Source organism: Hydra vulgaris, chromosome 09 (genome assembly GCF_038396675.1).
Source record: "Hydra vulgaris chromosome 09, alternate assembly HydraT2T_AEP".
Classification (NCBI taxonomy): domain Eukaryota; kingdom Metazoa; phylum Cnidaria; class Hydrozoa; order Anthoathecata; family Hydridae; genus Hydra; species Hydra vulgaris.
Genome location: NC_088928.1, coordinates 17991150 through 18007500, shown reverse-complemented (window position 1 = coordinate 18007500; position 16351 = coordinate 17991150). Strand labels below are relative to the sequence as shown.

Genomic DNA, 16351 nt, shown 5'->3' with positions numbered 1-16351 from the left:
AAATTTGTTCTATAAGGATGATCTCTACAGAACTCTGTTATCACTTTTTCTGGATCAAGTTGGTTTGCACAGTTCGAATAGATGTGTAACATTGCCAAATTATTCAGCCTCTGCTGTTTCATCATTGTTCTCATAAAAGTTTTGAGTCTTCTCATTGTTGAAAATGCTCGTACACTGACAGCATTTGTTGCTGGAGTAACTAGAATCAGCTTGAGCAATTTGACAACTTCAGAAATAGAAGATAATTGAGAAGAGGAAAACTGTGTGAGATGTGAGACAACATCACTGACATACCTTGGAATTTCATCAAACATTGTTCTGTATAGCCCAAGTTGCACATCTAGTAAGTCCGTGTCAATATCTGAGTATGTCTTCTTTATCCATGCTATGGTATCTGTGACATCTTCAGAAAGCAAAAGTTTCTTTAGCTTTTCAAGTTGTTTCTGTCCTGCTTGATCAAAACGATATTTGATAGTGTCAACAGAAGAATCAGTTACATTGTAGTATGTGGCACGAAAGTACTTAATGGCTGTCTCAACATAATAATATGTGGTACTACAACCCTCCTCATACCATGCTGGCATCTTCCTTTTTCTCGGAAGCTTCGGTTCCTCGAGGTCCGGGAAATCATTTGCATGCTTCTGAATTTTTTGCCACCACAAATTGAACCACTCCTCATTTCGCATATCCATGAGTGTTTTGACAGTCAACATTGCAATATTCCTTCCCTCAGAAGCAGACATACGTGTCTGTTGAAGGGTTTTAGATAAGTTATCAGTAATCATGAAAATACGACAACTAAGATGTAGAGCAAAGAAAAAGTCAAACTTTTTCATTGTAGCTTGAATGCCAACGATTCTTGATCTTGTTTCAGAATCTAAATTGTCTTCGAGACAGATATCCCACAGCTGAAAAAGCAATGCATAATCGTCAATTATCGATTTGCAACTTGATCCTTTCACAGTCCATCTAGTTGGACAAAGAGTTCTAATGCCCGGAATACCTGCTAGATCAGACAACTCAGCTTTCAGTTTGTTTAATAAAGCATCTCGTTTTGGTAATTTTTTTATTAGTTTTGATATTTCATGTACAAAATCAAGGCAATCAGATAAAGTGGTATTTTCCGTTTTCTTGAAAACATCTTTCACAGCAAGGCTTAGAGAGTGACCATAACAATGAGAGAATGGAGCAAGCCCTTCTGCTTTATCATTTAAACGCTTAGCGATACCCGTTTTCTGTCCACTCATATTAGCTGCACCATCAAACAAAACACCTCGACAATTCTGAATGCCAATATTGCATCTTAAAAGGCTGTCCATTATAGTATTCAAAATAGTCTCTGCTTTGATATTCTCAATTTCATAGAATCCAATGAAATTTTCTAATACCTCAAGTTTGTCACCAACCAACCTCAAGCAAATTACCAATTGTTCCTTATTGCTGCTATCAACGCATTCGTCTGCCATAATGGCATACCAGATGCCATCCTTCACTTTTGATAAAATTATGTCTCTGAGAATCATAGTAGACATTATTTTCAAGATTTCATTTTGTATTGTGTGAGTAACATACGCATTTCGTTTTTTTTCCCAGCCAGTCTGCAAACAGTGGATCATCTTTTGCCCGCAATAGACAGAGTACATAAAAATTGCTAGTATTTCCAACTTTCCCTTGAATTGCTAGTCCATGAGAAGATAAAAATATAAGGTTTTCAATAATTTTTCGTAGCATTTTCCGATTGTGGACTTTATGCTCTGAATGTTGACTGGATAACATTCCCCCCACATCTTGCTTAGATTTTGATGCATCAGACTCAACAGCGGTTCTATGGCATGCCGACAACTGATGATTTTTAAAAGCTTCAATACCTTTATCCAGTTAATAAATTCTTTATTGATGAACGACATATCAACTGAATGTGTTCCGATAAGTCTCTTCTTATTATATTTAGACATGCACATGTGGCAAAGAACAGAATCATTGGCTTCATTATAATGAAGCCATGGAAAGGTGGCAAATCAATGTTGTTGAAAACATCGTCTCTTGTCCTAGTTAAATATTTTGTATGGAAATTTGAATGATTGATCTGGTTGATTTTTAGGGCCTGAAAAACCTTGTACACACGGCGACTCGGAGACCGGAAGAGGCCTAGGATTGTACCACACCCTCATCTTGAACACACTGCGACTCGAGGAAAGTTACGGAAGAGTTCGAAGGTTGTAGCACACCCTCATCTTGAACACACTGCGACTCGGGGAATGCTTCGGAAGATGCCGATGGTTGTTGCAAGAAATAATGAAGAATGTCTCTCGATTTAGATGCTTCTTTAGCTAACAACCGCCTAATATTTGCTTTTTTCACTTCTGCACCCGAAAGTTTGGGTTTTGGTCGCATCTCTAGAATATAAATAAAAATTTTAAGTAATTAATTTGTTATTAAATGAAATGGGGTCACAAGTTCGAATACAACAACAGGTTAAATTATTTTATTATTTATAACTAAAAAACAAATTTATTTTTATTAAAATACTTATGATGTATGTAATATTTAATATTTTGATTATATAAAAAGATATATACATAATCTATCAGAATATAAATTTTTTAAACATAGATAGCTTGGCCTTTGGCTACCATTATATAGTCTAAATGCTAGGCATGATAGCATATAGTAGTTACCTTTTTTTTAATGGTGACATTTAAAAAAAAAAAAAACTTAGTCAATATATAATATAATATATACATAAAGAACAAAATCATTATTAGAAATTTTTTGCTTTAACATTTATATATATAGGAATTTTATATTACCTAAGAACAAATAATTAAAATTTGATTATTCAATTCAACAAAACAATCTTGATTTATAAATAATAATTTCCATCATTAAGAAATTTCTTATTTTTAGCCAATTTTGGAAGGACTCTGATAAAAAAATAGAACAACATAATCTTTTGAAATATAAATATCTTCCGGGAATATTAACATTTTTATACCAATATACCATATACCAATTTTGGAAATATATCGTTATAGTTATGTTGCCAAAACAAGAGACCGAATGGAATGGAAATTAACCTCGTCCAATATATCAATAGACCATTTCGCTATTAATTTTGCGCGAAATCAGCGAAAAGCATTATGGGATAACCGAGGCGCAAACAAATCAAAACAATATTTTAAAGGAAGTAAACAATTATCTATACATGGGTGGGGGTGATCACTGCGTTGTTCAAAACTGTAGCAATGATAGAAGGTATCCGGAAAAGTACATTATTAAAGACCATATTAAACTTTTTAATGGTAGTTAGCAACTTAAGTTTTGGAGATGCAAAGACGTTAAAATGTTACCTAAATGGAACTCGAAACTGGACTTTTCAGGAGTAACTTTAGAATTTCTCTTCGTTCTCCAGTCTGCTCAAATCATTTTAAAAATGGGACGACCTACTGATGTTTATTCTTACCCTACTGAGTATTTAAATGGTTACGATATTAAGTTAAAAAAAAGAAAATCTCCATTAAAACGGATATCCATAAGTAAGAAAAAAAAGTATGTTGCTGATTACCAGAGTAGTCAAGATCAAAACAAAGATAATCATGATCAAATAGAATTTACTGAGCCTATTAATATTCATTATGCTTTACCTGATGGAAAAGATTTTCTTGTATCTGAAACAAATGACGTGGAAGACTTACAAATATTTATTAACACTCCTAAAAGATTACTTGAAAGACCTTTGTTATTAAAACATCGGAAACGTTTGTTGAGTAAGTTTTCATTGAAGTTGCAAGCAGAGTTTAGTTGGGACAGAGTATGCCATTCTGATAGGTTAATAAAGTTTTATACTGGGTGCACAAAAAAAGTATTCATGTTTTTAATTAGTAAAGGGGAAAAAAGTATGACAAACTATGCTACTACAAGGGGAAACTTTCACAAACTTTCAAATTAAAACAAAAAAACTAGAAAAGCCTGGAAGAAAAAGCACTATAACAATCCAGGATGAAATTCTGCTAATGTGCATAAAACTGCGATTAGATTTGGTTATTCAAGATCTAGCATTTAGATTTTCGATTTCCCAGTCCCATTGTTCAAGTATCTTAACAACCTGGATTACTTATTTTGGAAATGAGTTAAAGCCTCTTCTTTTATGGCCCACACGAGAAGCAAATTTATTGTATAAAGCAAGACATTTTTCTGGAAAGTTACACAATGTAGAAGGTATAATAGACTGCACTAAGCAAAAAATTCAAAGACCATCAAATGCAAAAGCACAGTATCAAACATTTAGTACTTATAAAAGTAGTAACACATTGAAAAAGTTAGTTGTTACAACAAAAACTGGTTCTTTCAGTTTTATCTCTAAAGCTTACGGTGGCCAAGCTTCAGATAGACACATTACAGAGGACTACAATGTTATTAACATGTTTTCTGAAGGTTCTATGTGCTTGGCGGACAAAGGTTTTAATATCCAAGATTTGCTTTTGGAAAAAAAAGTGGTATTAGTTTGTCCACCTCTTAAAAAAAAAAAAAAACATTTTACGCAAGCAAAAATGCAATCAGCCAAAGAAATTGCTCAATCACGTGTCCATGTAGAACGCTCAATTCGTCGACTTAATGAGTTTAGGATTTGTAAGAACGAGTTATCATTAACAATGCTAGACCTCATTGATCACATTTATGTTATTTGTGGGGCTTTAAGTAATTTACAACCACCAATTGTAAAAGAATTTATTTGACATAAATTAAATCTTAGTAAATATATATATATAAAAAAAGATATTTCAATTTTTTATACTCTTTTTTTTTATAAAAAGTTACATTATAAACCATGAAAAATATTAAGAATAATGTTTTCAAAATGTGTTCAGATCGTTATCACATATTTTCTGTTGCTTAAGATTTATGATGTCATTATTGAATATTTCATTAAGTTGTTTACTTTCTAAATCATTAACACACTTCTTTATGAGATCATATAAAATTAATTTCCTCTTTTTCGAGTTTCTTTATAAATAATTCAGGCAAAATAAATTCTGTAAAAAATATTTGAAACTTTTGTACATTTTTAATATAGCTAGGATCAGAATAAATTCACTGGCTAAACATACATAGAAATCAGCATGTGGATAGCCACTAATTAATAACTGATGTTGTATTTGCGTACTGTATCTATGACTAGTTTTTAGTGTGTATGTGTTTGCACAAGATTTGTTTTCTAGGAAACTTTGCGCACTTAGAGCATATTCAGAGATTTTTTTTTGCCTATATGTCCATGGGCATTTAATTTCAAGCAAACCAAACCCACAGCATGTACAACTTGTAATACCATCTGGGCTTGCTACAAGATAAGGTGTTTCAATTGATATTATTAGGCTGGTTTGATAACATTTAAAGTTTTTATGACTTTTTTTCATTTCCTTTATATATCTTTTTCTGGCATAGGACTCAAACATGTTACCCCATTGAGTTGACTTACTCTCTGCTTTTTTTTATAGCCTAAAAGTTGAGTACATAAAGAAAATGCTGCTTTTTTGTTTTTCTCTATCAAGTCAACTTAAAATTTTTTCAAAACATGAGCGATCGATGACGATATTCTTCCAACTCTATATTTTTTCCAAAGTAAACTTTCTGATTGAGGTGTTGTAGATTCTTTTATAAGTTCTACTTGAGATTGTGTTATTAAAAATGTCCTTAAAAATTGTTCACATTTAAATGCTAAACATTCATTTCCATAACAACATTCTATTTGAGCTACTAATTGGTCTATGGTGGGTGGTAGTGTTTCATTTTTAGTTGTGCTTGCAGAAGGTAGTTTTTTTTTTTAATTATTCTGACTGTATATTTGGCTTTAGGCAAATTACAGCACTTTTTCCATCGGTGGCTTCTGCAACTGCTTCCCAATCTTCCAATGTAAAATCTGACTGCCTTAAATGATAAGGACGAGGATCGTATAAAGATCTAGTTTTACTGACGTACAAGTAACATTTTCTCCTAATCGCACATGCTCTTCAACAAACAATAACAAAGCAAATATATGTTTGCAGCTTTCTCCATAACCGGCTATGCATTTGCATTCTGCAGATAATATACTTCCATTTTTATTTAAACATACCCATGATTCATATTCTTCATCGTTTATTCTTGTTTGAGGTACTATAGTTCCTTTTAAATAACAAAATTTTACAGCATCTGATAAATTATTAAAAGATACTGAAGTTACGTGATCTGAAGAATAAAGAGAATGTCCTTCTTCCAAAGCTTTAGAGCTATGAGTATCAAAAGCATAAGTTTCAATGTCCGAATAAGTTGGAGTTGGTAATAACTTTATTACTATTTCTTTATTTATTACCCAATTTCCGATTTCATTAGGATGGGGAAGCTGGACACCTGATTTTAATTTCAATTTTTGAAAAGATCTAGATTTGATTTCTTCAGTCTCTTCTTGCATGGTTTTTTGAACTGGTAATTTAAGTTTACTGGCATAATACAAGTTTTTTAGCAACTTTGCTCTTGCAGGACCAAGAGGAATACTCCTTCCTTGATGATTCTTTTCTCAAAATTTCCATAAATTCTTTTAATTTTTCTACTTTCCAACTTTTTATTTCATCCATAAAGGCCTTATTTTTTTCGTCATCAGAAGAAGAATCAGACATAATTTTAAGTGACTTTCTTGTTAATAATGTTTGTTGTTATTGTTTGCGCCTTGATTATCCCATAATGCTTTACGCAGAAGTTCGCGCAAAATTAATAGCGAAATGGTCTATTATAATCGCTAAATTAATAATGAAAAGCGTTTCAAAAACTTACGTTTAAAAACTTCTCGTTTTTGTTCAAATTCAAACAGCGCAATTTTTAAATAGATTATTTCCGTATTCGAAAATAAACGTATTTCGAATCGAATAATTTTTACTTTTGTGTGCAAGTGTGGTTTTTTCAGATAATCGGCTTTTTGACGCCATCAAAACAATGTTACTTATCGGTAAATATCTTGTTAATCAATTGTTAAAAAATTTAACCAAGACAAGAAGACCAAAAAAAAAGTTAATGCAAAAATATAGTATATTTAAACAATTTTTTTTTTAACAATTAAAAAAAAAATTTTTTTTTCAGGGGCAATAATTTTTTAAAGGCACAACTAAAAAGAGCGCCATAATTTTTTTCTCGGGGGGCTCTGGCCCACCCAGGCCCCCCGTTTCCGAGGCCCATGATAGATGTATTCTAGGTGCTTCTATATATATTTAAGAGCGTTTGGATGCAGTATGTTTGCTTGTTACTCGACCATATTTTTTGAGTATAATTTTTACTCCGAATATGTTACCTGAGTATGATTTTGAGTATTATTATTTTATATTATAATAAATCTCTTTTGCGTATTTTAAGTTAGTTAAAATTTTTTACTTTTTTTAAAACATTTTGATTAAATGTTTACAAAAAATATTACTCACACGTGTTGTTGTTTTGAACGGAATAATTGTGAACGTACTCCAAATGTAGATGTAATGTTGGTGATGGTGTTAAACTATCAATAGGTAGCATCACAGAATATATGAAACACCTATTAAGAGATGCACAACAGAAAAAGGCAAAGAATGATGATGACATCATATGTAAAATAAGTCCTAACTCCAAATAATCACCACGGTGGTTCTTTCTTAGCAACAAATGATTTTTAAAATGCTAATGAACTAATGAAAAAAAAAGAGCTAAAAAAAAATTTTATAAGAAAGTTATTAAAAAGTTTTATAAAAAGAAAATTATTGTAAAACAACTTTTTTTATTAACTCTCAAATATGCCTCACAACTATTCTTCTTCTACCTGATAAATAATGGAAAAATGTTTACGTTACGTTTAATATAATTTTTGTAAGCCCAGGGCTTTAACCATAATCGTGTCACAATCAATTCGTCAAAGGATTAGAATTTCGTTTTTGAGTTGGATTTTGCGGATAAGATTTTACTCCCCCATAGGTGTTTTTATACTTTTAGGTACTTAACTAGGTAAAGATTTATAATAACAAAAAAAAATTATGGGATATTCGCGACTTCGAATGAAAACGAAGATCAAAAATGACAAAAAAAATTGTTTTTTGCATATTTTGGAGCATGATATTTAGTAAAGGAAAAAATTTTCTGTACCAATTTAATAATTTTTGGTCTGAACTAGCCAATAAACAATAATCAAGTAAAATACTCATTGTAAAGTATTTACTTTGTTTTTGTTTTTTCAAATTTAAATATGTCTTCAACACCATTTGGTCAATATTTCGAAAAATTTACTCAAAGTTTGACATCTAATATCTAGAGAACCAATTAATATTTTTTGAAAAAATATTGGAATTGAGTTTCTAATATGAATAGCAACAACATATTAAAAAATTAGCAATTTTGGAGAGGGTCACTATTGAGCTCTGTCTGATTCTTACAGAAAGTCGCTCTTAAGCGCTATTTTCTTTAAAGTACATTAAGGAGGAAAATCGATAACGAAAACGCTGACCTGTGAGAACAAAGTTCTATCAACAGTTTTTCAGCACTAACAGTCTCTGATGGTGTAAAAAGTTTACATCTCTGTAAAAAGCATAGTAAACATTCAAAGTAATTGGGGCATCAGCGAAACTAAAAGATTGAGCTAAACTAGCTGGTATTAAAGCTAGCTAGATTTGCTAACTCTTTTTTATTTTTAAATCTATTTTTGATATGAAAACAAATTTATCAGCTGAATATTTTTAATTTATTTTGTTTTATGTACAAATCTAAAACCAATACGTCTCCTGTTCAGTACCGCCTTAAGATGGGCCTACCTGGTTACTGCGTAGAAGCTCCGCACTTAAAAGAGCCCCGGCGAAAATGATTTAAATACATTATAAGTAAAATTTTTAAGCAAAAAAATTTGTCTTACGAGGGAAAAAATTATAGTCAACAAAATAAAAAAAACTATTTTAGCTATGAATTTAAGTGCGGCACCGATATAGCCAAATAAAAAAGTTATTAAATTTTACGATTACTTAGAACGGCAAAATGCACGCGTACCCTTGAAATTAACTATTTTGCGTGCGTTTGAAATTAACTATTTGGTTTGACGAAAATGTGAGAGGCAGTAGGATTCTGATATTTAATTAGGAAACAGCTTAAATTGAACGAGATTTGTGGGTTATTTTTTAAAAAAGGTATTCCTGCAGGCCTAGATTAAACTAATTTAGGCCGCTTAATTGCAGGATAAACTTAAAAAGTATATAAGTACATTAATTATGTCAACATATTTTTGGCAATTTTTCCTTTTAATAAAGTTTTGATGGATGGTTGGAGACATGCTATCCCATGTCTCCAACCATCTATTTGTATGACAACCATAAGGTGGATATACATTTTAGCAGTTTCGTGAGAAATACCATCAAACTTAACAGCATCAATTTTATTTTCACTGGAAATGACTTCAAGAATAACGTGTAAACGTTTCATCAAATCCAGTTAACAAATAAAGTTAACACCAGTTATTTGTGAAGATAATTCTGGGTGTGAAAAAAATCTTCTTGATGTATTGTCATCATTGGTATTCCCACTCTTGCTTTAGCTTTATTATATTTAGGTATTGGGGATGTTTGTATTTTCTTTTTTGCTTCTTTAAAAACTTTTTTTTTCTCGTCTGATCAAGCTTGCTACTTTTATAAAGGTATTTTATAAGTTAAATGAAGAAGCGATTCGAAGAAGCGCATTCTTCCATGAAGAATTGAGAGTCCAAATGAGACGGCTTTTTTTAATAAATTTATCCAAACTTACGATGTTTTTCCACAAATGTAACACCTCATAGTAGTTGTAGTATCAGTTGCAGCGTTGCACACTTTACCATCTACTATTGTAAAAAACAAGTTTTGTTTTATTTTTCCGATTTTATTGGGCAACCTTGCTTCCAAAAGATTTCTTATTTGGTTTTTTAAGTGCCAGTGCCTCTTGAGGTGTTAGTTTATTGAATGTTACTTTTTTAAAGCAAAGTTAAATTCTTTTTGGTATTTCTTTGCTCTGGTAGGCGTGGCAGTAATTTTTTTAATTAATTTTACAACATGAGTATTTTCTGAAAGCGCTGACTAAATCTAATTAAAACGTCAACTCTTCAACTGATTTCTCCTCGCGTAAATCAATAGTTTTTCGACGTTTACTGCAATTACTATGCTCTATAAATGATCTTGACTGGCGTCCAGGTTTCTGTCAAACGTTTTTTGACCAATAAAGCTGTTTGATCTTTGATTTTAGCCATTGTTTATCGTTTTTTATAAAACTTTCGTGTTTATAACTTGCAGCTACCCATCTTTCTTAAAATCGCTCTTAAAGAATTTTAAAATTCTTGTTATGGTACTTTTTTGATCTTTTAGACATTTCATAAATTCTATAAGTTGTTCTTCCTACAACGAAAACTTTTCATTAAATTTTTTACCTTTAAAAAGTTTCATTTTTTCATACAACTCTTTTCGATTAAAAAACTTGTTGACTTTAGACAAGTCTACAAGAAAAATAATAAAGCAATAAATACAAAGCTGGGTAACCGTGTCTTTAACGTTTGACAAACAAAGTTATGGGCAATTCCATTTTTAACTTACCTTACACGCGCATTTTTAACTTTTTTTTTTTTTTTTTTTTTGTAGATATTTTAGGTGCTCCCAAAAGTCCTTACGGTCTTATCACAGAGCACGGCCGGAGAGCATTTAACAGGAAGTTCACGCCTCCTTCCATACCATTGTCGCTTGTTGGGCTGGAGCTGGCGTCGAACCTAGGACCTCTGGGTTCTGAGCCAGAACTCTATCCACTGCGCCACGGCTGCTAATTTGATAAAGTGCAACTTTACGTTACACTTTATCAAATATTTATTGCCTATTTAACTGTAATTTAACTTTTAGCTATTTTGTATGAAAGCTGTTAGTCTAAAGAATAAAAAAAGCTAAATAGTTTTTAGTCTGGCCAAAGAGGGCGAACTTATTACTGAAAATGCTTAATAACTTACGTTACACGGAAAACAAGGTAAAATAATTGCCTCAACTTTAATGTCAGATTTCTGCGAATCAGTCAGCGGTTTGTATTAGAAACTTTCACAAGATCTTTAGATTTCTATACCAGTTTAAAAAATATATAAAAATTTATCAGAGGTGACCGGCTAAGGAAAATAAACTGGGTTTTTTGATACTGTATATTTAACTTACGTTACATCACTTAAGTATTGAACATTCATTAAAAATAATTAACAAAATAAATTTTAAAAAACTGGTGGCACTCTTCCTGAGTGATTTTTCATAACATTTATGAGAGTTAACAAATCGAAACAGTTTTTCCGCAAGACCAAGAGCAACTTCAAAAAATTATTTTTCTTTCACAACTTTGTTAATACTTACTTGAGTCATTTATAAGAAAACCTTTGGTTTGTCGAAGTTTTTACATAAACTTTTTACGTTTATGCGTATTGCCTTATTTTCATTAAGTTGAATTTTTAAAATGCTGCAAAGTACATTTAAATTTAAATCTTTTTCTATTAAAATATTTTTGACGTATAAACTGCTATCACAGTTTGAGAGGGATAGAGGTTCAGGTATATGTGATCGTTTGTGACAGGAGGGAAGGGGTTAAGAATTGAAAAATATAGAGTGACGTGCTTTATGATGACCCTACTTAATTCCATTTAGAAACAATTTGTTTCACTAAAACAAAAATAAGAAAGGTTTTAACTGATTTTTTTATATGTTGGGAGAATAGCAAATGAATCTTTCTTTTTCTTTTAATGTCTAAATAAAAATGTTTATATAATTCTTAGTATTATTTATGTATATTTATATGCCAACTAAAATAAGAGTACATAAAAAAATAAAAATAAAACAATATGAATAATTTTAATTAATATTAAAAAATAAATAAAATATTTTTTTTCTAAATTCTCCTAATATAAAAAGTTTCATTTAAAACCTTGTCAAACTATAGTCATAAGAAATAGATAGTCCGACGACTTGGGGTATTCCTTTGATCAACTCTTTGTTAGCCATTTTTTAGTGTCCAGTTCGGTGCAGAATAAGCAAAATTTATTTTCGTTAATTGTTTTTCTATGAACTACTTGTTTAAATTGCATCTTCTTCATCCAATTCTTTAAATGCGTGCTGCTAATTGTTCTATTTATGGTTGCAGTACTTCTAGAAAGCATAATAGAGTTACAATATTTAAAATTTCTGAATCTAATGATAGTTTTAATATTTCTTGGAGAAAAAATCTAACAATCATTATTCTTAGAGATCGTATTCAAGATATAAATTTAAAGGCTCAAATAGAAAGTAAGAGTCTGTTTATTTGTGAAAAGCACTATCTTCCAGAAATGATTCTTCATTACGATAACAGAAATTCACTAAAACCTGGAGCATTCCCGACTATGTGTCTACCAAAAAAAAGTTTTATATCATCAATACCTATACAAAGTTATAGTAAACCTATTCAATCGTTGCTAAAAGAAATGCGTCAATGATTTGCGCAAATTCTTATAATTAATATTATCCTTGTTGAGTTTAATTATGTATATACTACAACTAACCTGTTTGTATATTTTAGTTTACATATTATTTTATGAAGAAGCCTTCTAGGTTGATATAGAGTTAATTATAGACTATTAATTTCACTACACTACAATTTATTATTCATGTTTTAATGGATAAATATCTAAGACCGGAACAATTTGACAGCAATCCTAATTCTGCATCAGCTTCTAAAGAATTGTCACACTGGTTTAGAACTTTTACAAACTTCATGAAAACTATACAAACAGAAGATAAATTAGATGTCCTCATTAACAATTTATCTCCTTCCGTGTTCGACTATATTGCTGACATTAAAGCATTTGATGGCGCTATAGAAATCCAGGAAAACTTATTTGTTAAACATAAATATGAATTATTCTCCAGACATCAGTTAGCTTCACGTAAACAATCATCCGGAGAATCTATTGATGAGTTTTTGCAGGCCTTACGTACGCTCAGTAAAGATTGTAACTTTATACAGGTTTCTGCTTCAGAAAATTGCGAAGAATACATTCGTGATTCATTTATAATTTTTCTAAGCTCTCATCATATTCGCCAACGACTACTAGAACTCTATTCTTAAACTAACTGAGGCCATTACTCAACATTACTATACAGAGTATAGTAATGTTGCTACAATTAATAAACATTCTGAATGTATTACTGAGCTTGCTTTAGTTTCTACTAAGTCCAGTGGACTTTGTTATTTTTGTGGAAGTAAACATCACCCTCGACAATCATGTCCTGCCAGAGACGCATAATGTAACAATTGTGGTAAGAAAGGACATTTCAAGAAAGTATGAAAATCATCAAAGAACTTCTGTCACGTCTGCTGCTGCTAACTTCCTCTTTAGCCTCGATTACTTGTTCTCTATCAACTCACTCAACTCCATTGTTTATGTATTTATTGCTAGGGTAAGGTAAGAGCTCTTCTTGACACTGGAAGTTCTAATACATATACAAGCAAATCATTATGTGACTCTTATAAACTTAATAAACTTCCTTCTGATAAAAGAGTCTCTATGGCTGATCCTTCCTTATCATGTTAAGATATAGGCAAAGTTTCAACTAACTTCACTTTATTTGATATGAAGTACTCTAATATTAAATTTTTAGTTATAACCAACTCTTGCGAACAAACCATACTTGGTAGAGATTTCCTACAGTTGCACAAAAGTCTTTATATCAATTATGGTGGTGAAAAAGATTCTTTAAAAATTCTCTAAATAGTATTACAATGAAAGCTAGCACTCTTTTCCCTTTTTTCTCTCCAGAAAGTAGACCAATTGCTTCACTTTTTAGACAATATAACTCAGAGGACAAAATATTCATTGAGTAAAAAACTAAAAAACTTTTAAAACTAGGTATAATTGAACCTAGTAACTCTCTATGGCAATCACAAATAGTTGTTACCAGGAATGAGAGACATAAGAAACGTATGGTCATTGATTACTCACAAACAATAAATCGCTTTACACTACTTGATGCTTATCCTTTACCTAACATCAATGAATTAGTTAACTCGGTTGCAAAATATAGATTATTTAGCACATTTGATTTAAAAAGTGCTTATCACCAAATACCTCTTCTAGAAAGTGACAAGTATTATACTGCCTTTGAGTCCTATGGACATTTTTCCAATTTAAAAGAGTTCCTTTTAAATTGGAAAAATGTCCATAGGACTCAAAGGCAGTATAATACTTGTCAAAACAAATTATAAAACAACTTTGTATATCTAGATAACTTGCTTGTATGTGGTGCATCTAAAAATAAACATGATTTAAATTTAGAAAAATTTCTTGAAACTTCTAAGAAAGCAATGTTTAAGTTCAATGATGAAAAGTCTATATCGTCGACTTCCTACTACTATTTATTTAATTATATCTATTTATGTCTACTTCGTGTATAACCTTCCTAGGTTTTATTATAAAAAGTGGCTCCTTTTCCCCTGATCCAGATTGCTTAAAGCTATTTATTGAAATGCCTGCTCTGACTGATAGTGCTTCTCTCCATCGATTCCTCGGTATGTTCTCATACTATTTCCAATATATCAAACATTTTTGTGACAAAATTCATCCTTTATCTCTAACTTCTACCTTCCCACTGTCAACTGAAGTTGTTTCATATTTTGAAGAAATGAAAGAACTATTCTCTCAATCAGCTCTACAAGCTAATGATGAAAGTATACCATTTGAGATGGAAACAGATGCCTCCGATTTTGCCATAGCTCCTTTCCTTTAATAGGCTGGAAGACCTGTTGCATTCTTTTTTCTCAAACTTTCACCTACTGAAAAAAAACATTTTTCTGTAAAGAAGGAAGTTTATGCTATTTTCGAATCACTTCGAAAATAGAAACACTACCTTGTTGGTTGGCATTTTACTCTAGTCACCGACGAGCGCTCTGTCTCTTTCTTGTTTGACAAAAAAAAGAGTTGAAAAATTAGGAATGAATAGATTCTGAGATGGAGGATAGAGCTTTCTTTGTACAGCTATGATATAGTTTATCACCTTGGACGTAAAAATTTTGTTGCTGATGCCTTCTCTAGACCTTGTTGCTCTATGACTATAAACGGACCCTCTCTTAAGGAACTACACGAATCTCTTTGCTACCCTGGAATCACCAGAATGTATCATTTTATAAAATTAAAAAACCTATCTTTTTTAATTGGTGATGTAAAAAAAACTATTTCGTGTTAAAATTGTGCTGAATTAAAACATAAATACTTTGTAAGCAATTTTAACCGCACCTTAATCTAACCAACCTTTTGAGCGACTAAGCATGGATTTTAAAGGACCTATTCCGTCTTCATCTAGCAACAAATATTTTTTAACAGTTGTTGATGAGCTTTCAAGATTTCCCTTTGTATTTCCTTGTCATGATATTTCTACTTCAACCGTGATTAAATGTTTAACTCAAATTTTCACTTTATTTGGTATCCCAGCTTATATTTATTCAGATCGAGGCACTTGGTTCATGTCTACAGAGTTCCGCAATTTTCTTAACTCTCGAGGTGTCAACCTGAGTAGAACTACTCCTTATAATCCTCAGAGTAATGGTCAGTGTGAAAGATGCAATGGCATAATTTGAAAATGAATTCGCTTGCTGTCAAATCAAAGAATTTACCAACCATGAATTGGGAACATCTTTTACCCGATGTCCTTCATTCAATGTGTTCCTTACTTTGCACTTCTACTAACGCTACACATCACGAACGATTATTCGATTTAGTAAACGTTCTTCTAATGGACACTCTGTTCCTACATGGTTAACTATTTCGGGTCCTGTATTGCAAAAAGGCATGTTCGACACAGCAAATATGAGCCTCTGGTTGAAGAGATTGAGCTTTTAGAGGCTAATAGTAAATATTCTCATGTAAGAATACTTGATGGACGTGAGACCATTTTTGCTACAAGAGGTCTTGCACCAATGGCTGATATAATCAGTGATATTGACGGAAATAATAACTATAAAGATAACTCCAATAAACCTGATACAATCACTTCACCTAAGCCTCTCCATCAGAAAAGATCTCAAAACTTTTCTACTCTCTCTCCAACAAATCCTAATGGAATTTTTATTTATGAATCAGTCCATCGTTGTTCAGGAAGATCCCGGAATCCTCCTAAATATTTAAATGGCTATATTTGAACAATTTGAACTTATTTTGTTTATTTAGTATGGTTGAATGTGCTGATTCTTATAACAACTATTATCCTTGTTGAGTTTAATTATGTGTATACTAAAACTAACTTGTTTGTATATTTTAGTTTACATATTATTATATGAAGAATAAAGTCTTGTATTTTGGCTTAGA

General features: G+C 31.3%; 2 protein-coding genes across 2 annotated transcripts in view; one reads left to right on the top strand and one right to left on the bottom strand.

Moving 5' to 3' along the window:
• The window catches only part of LOC136085316 (uncharacterized), a 1545-nt gene extending 13 nt beyond the window's left edge, over positions 1-1532 (bottom strand). Inside the window, exon 1 of the mRNA XM_065806611.1 lies at positions 1-1532. This exon is cut by the window's left edge and continues 13 nt beyond it. Within this exon, the coding sequence (XP_065662683.1) occupies positions 1-1532 (1532 nt within the window).
• A 2481-nt stretch (positions 1533-4013) lies between these two features.
• Positions 4014-4736, top strand: LOC136085315 (uncharacterized). Its single transcript, XM_065806610.1, has one exon. It carries the CDS (start codon positions 4014-4016, stop codon positions 4734-4736), a length of 723 nt encoding a protein of 240 aa, XP_065662682.1.
• The last annotated feature ends 11615 nt before the right edge of the window (positions 4737-16351 follow it).

Bases quoted from the DNA above. Each gene is read 5' to 3' on its own strand.
- LOC136085315 (XM_065806610.1), top strand. From the start codon at position 4,014: ATGTGCATAAAACTGCGATTAGATTTGGTTATTCAAGATCTAGCATTT.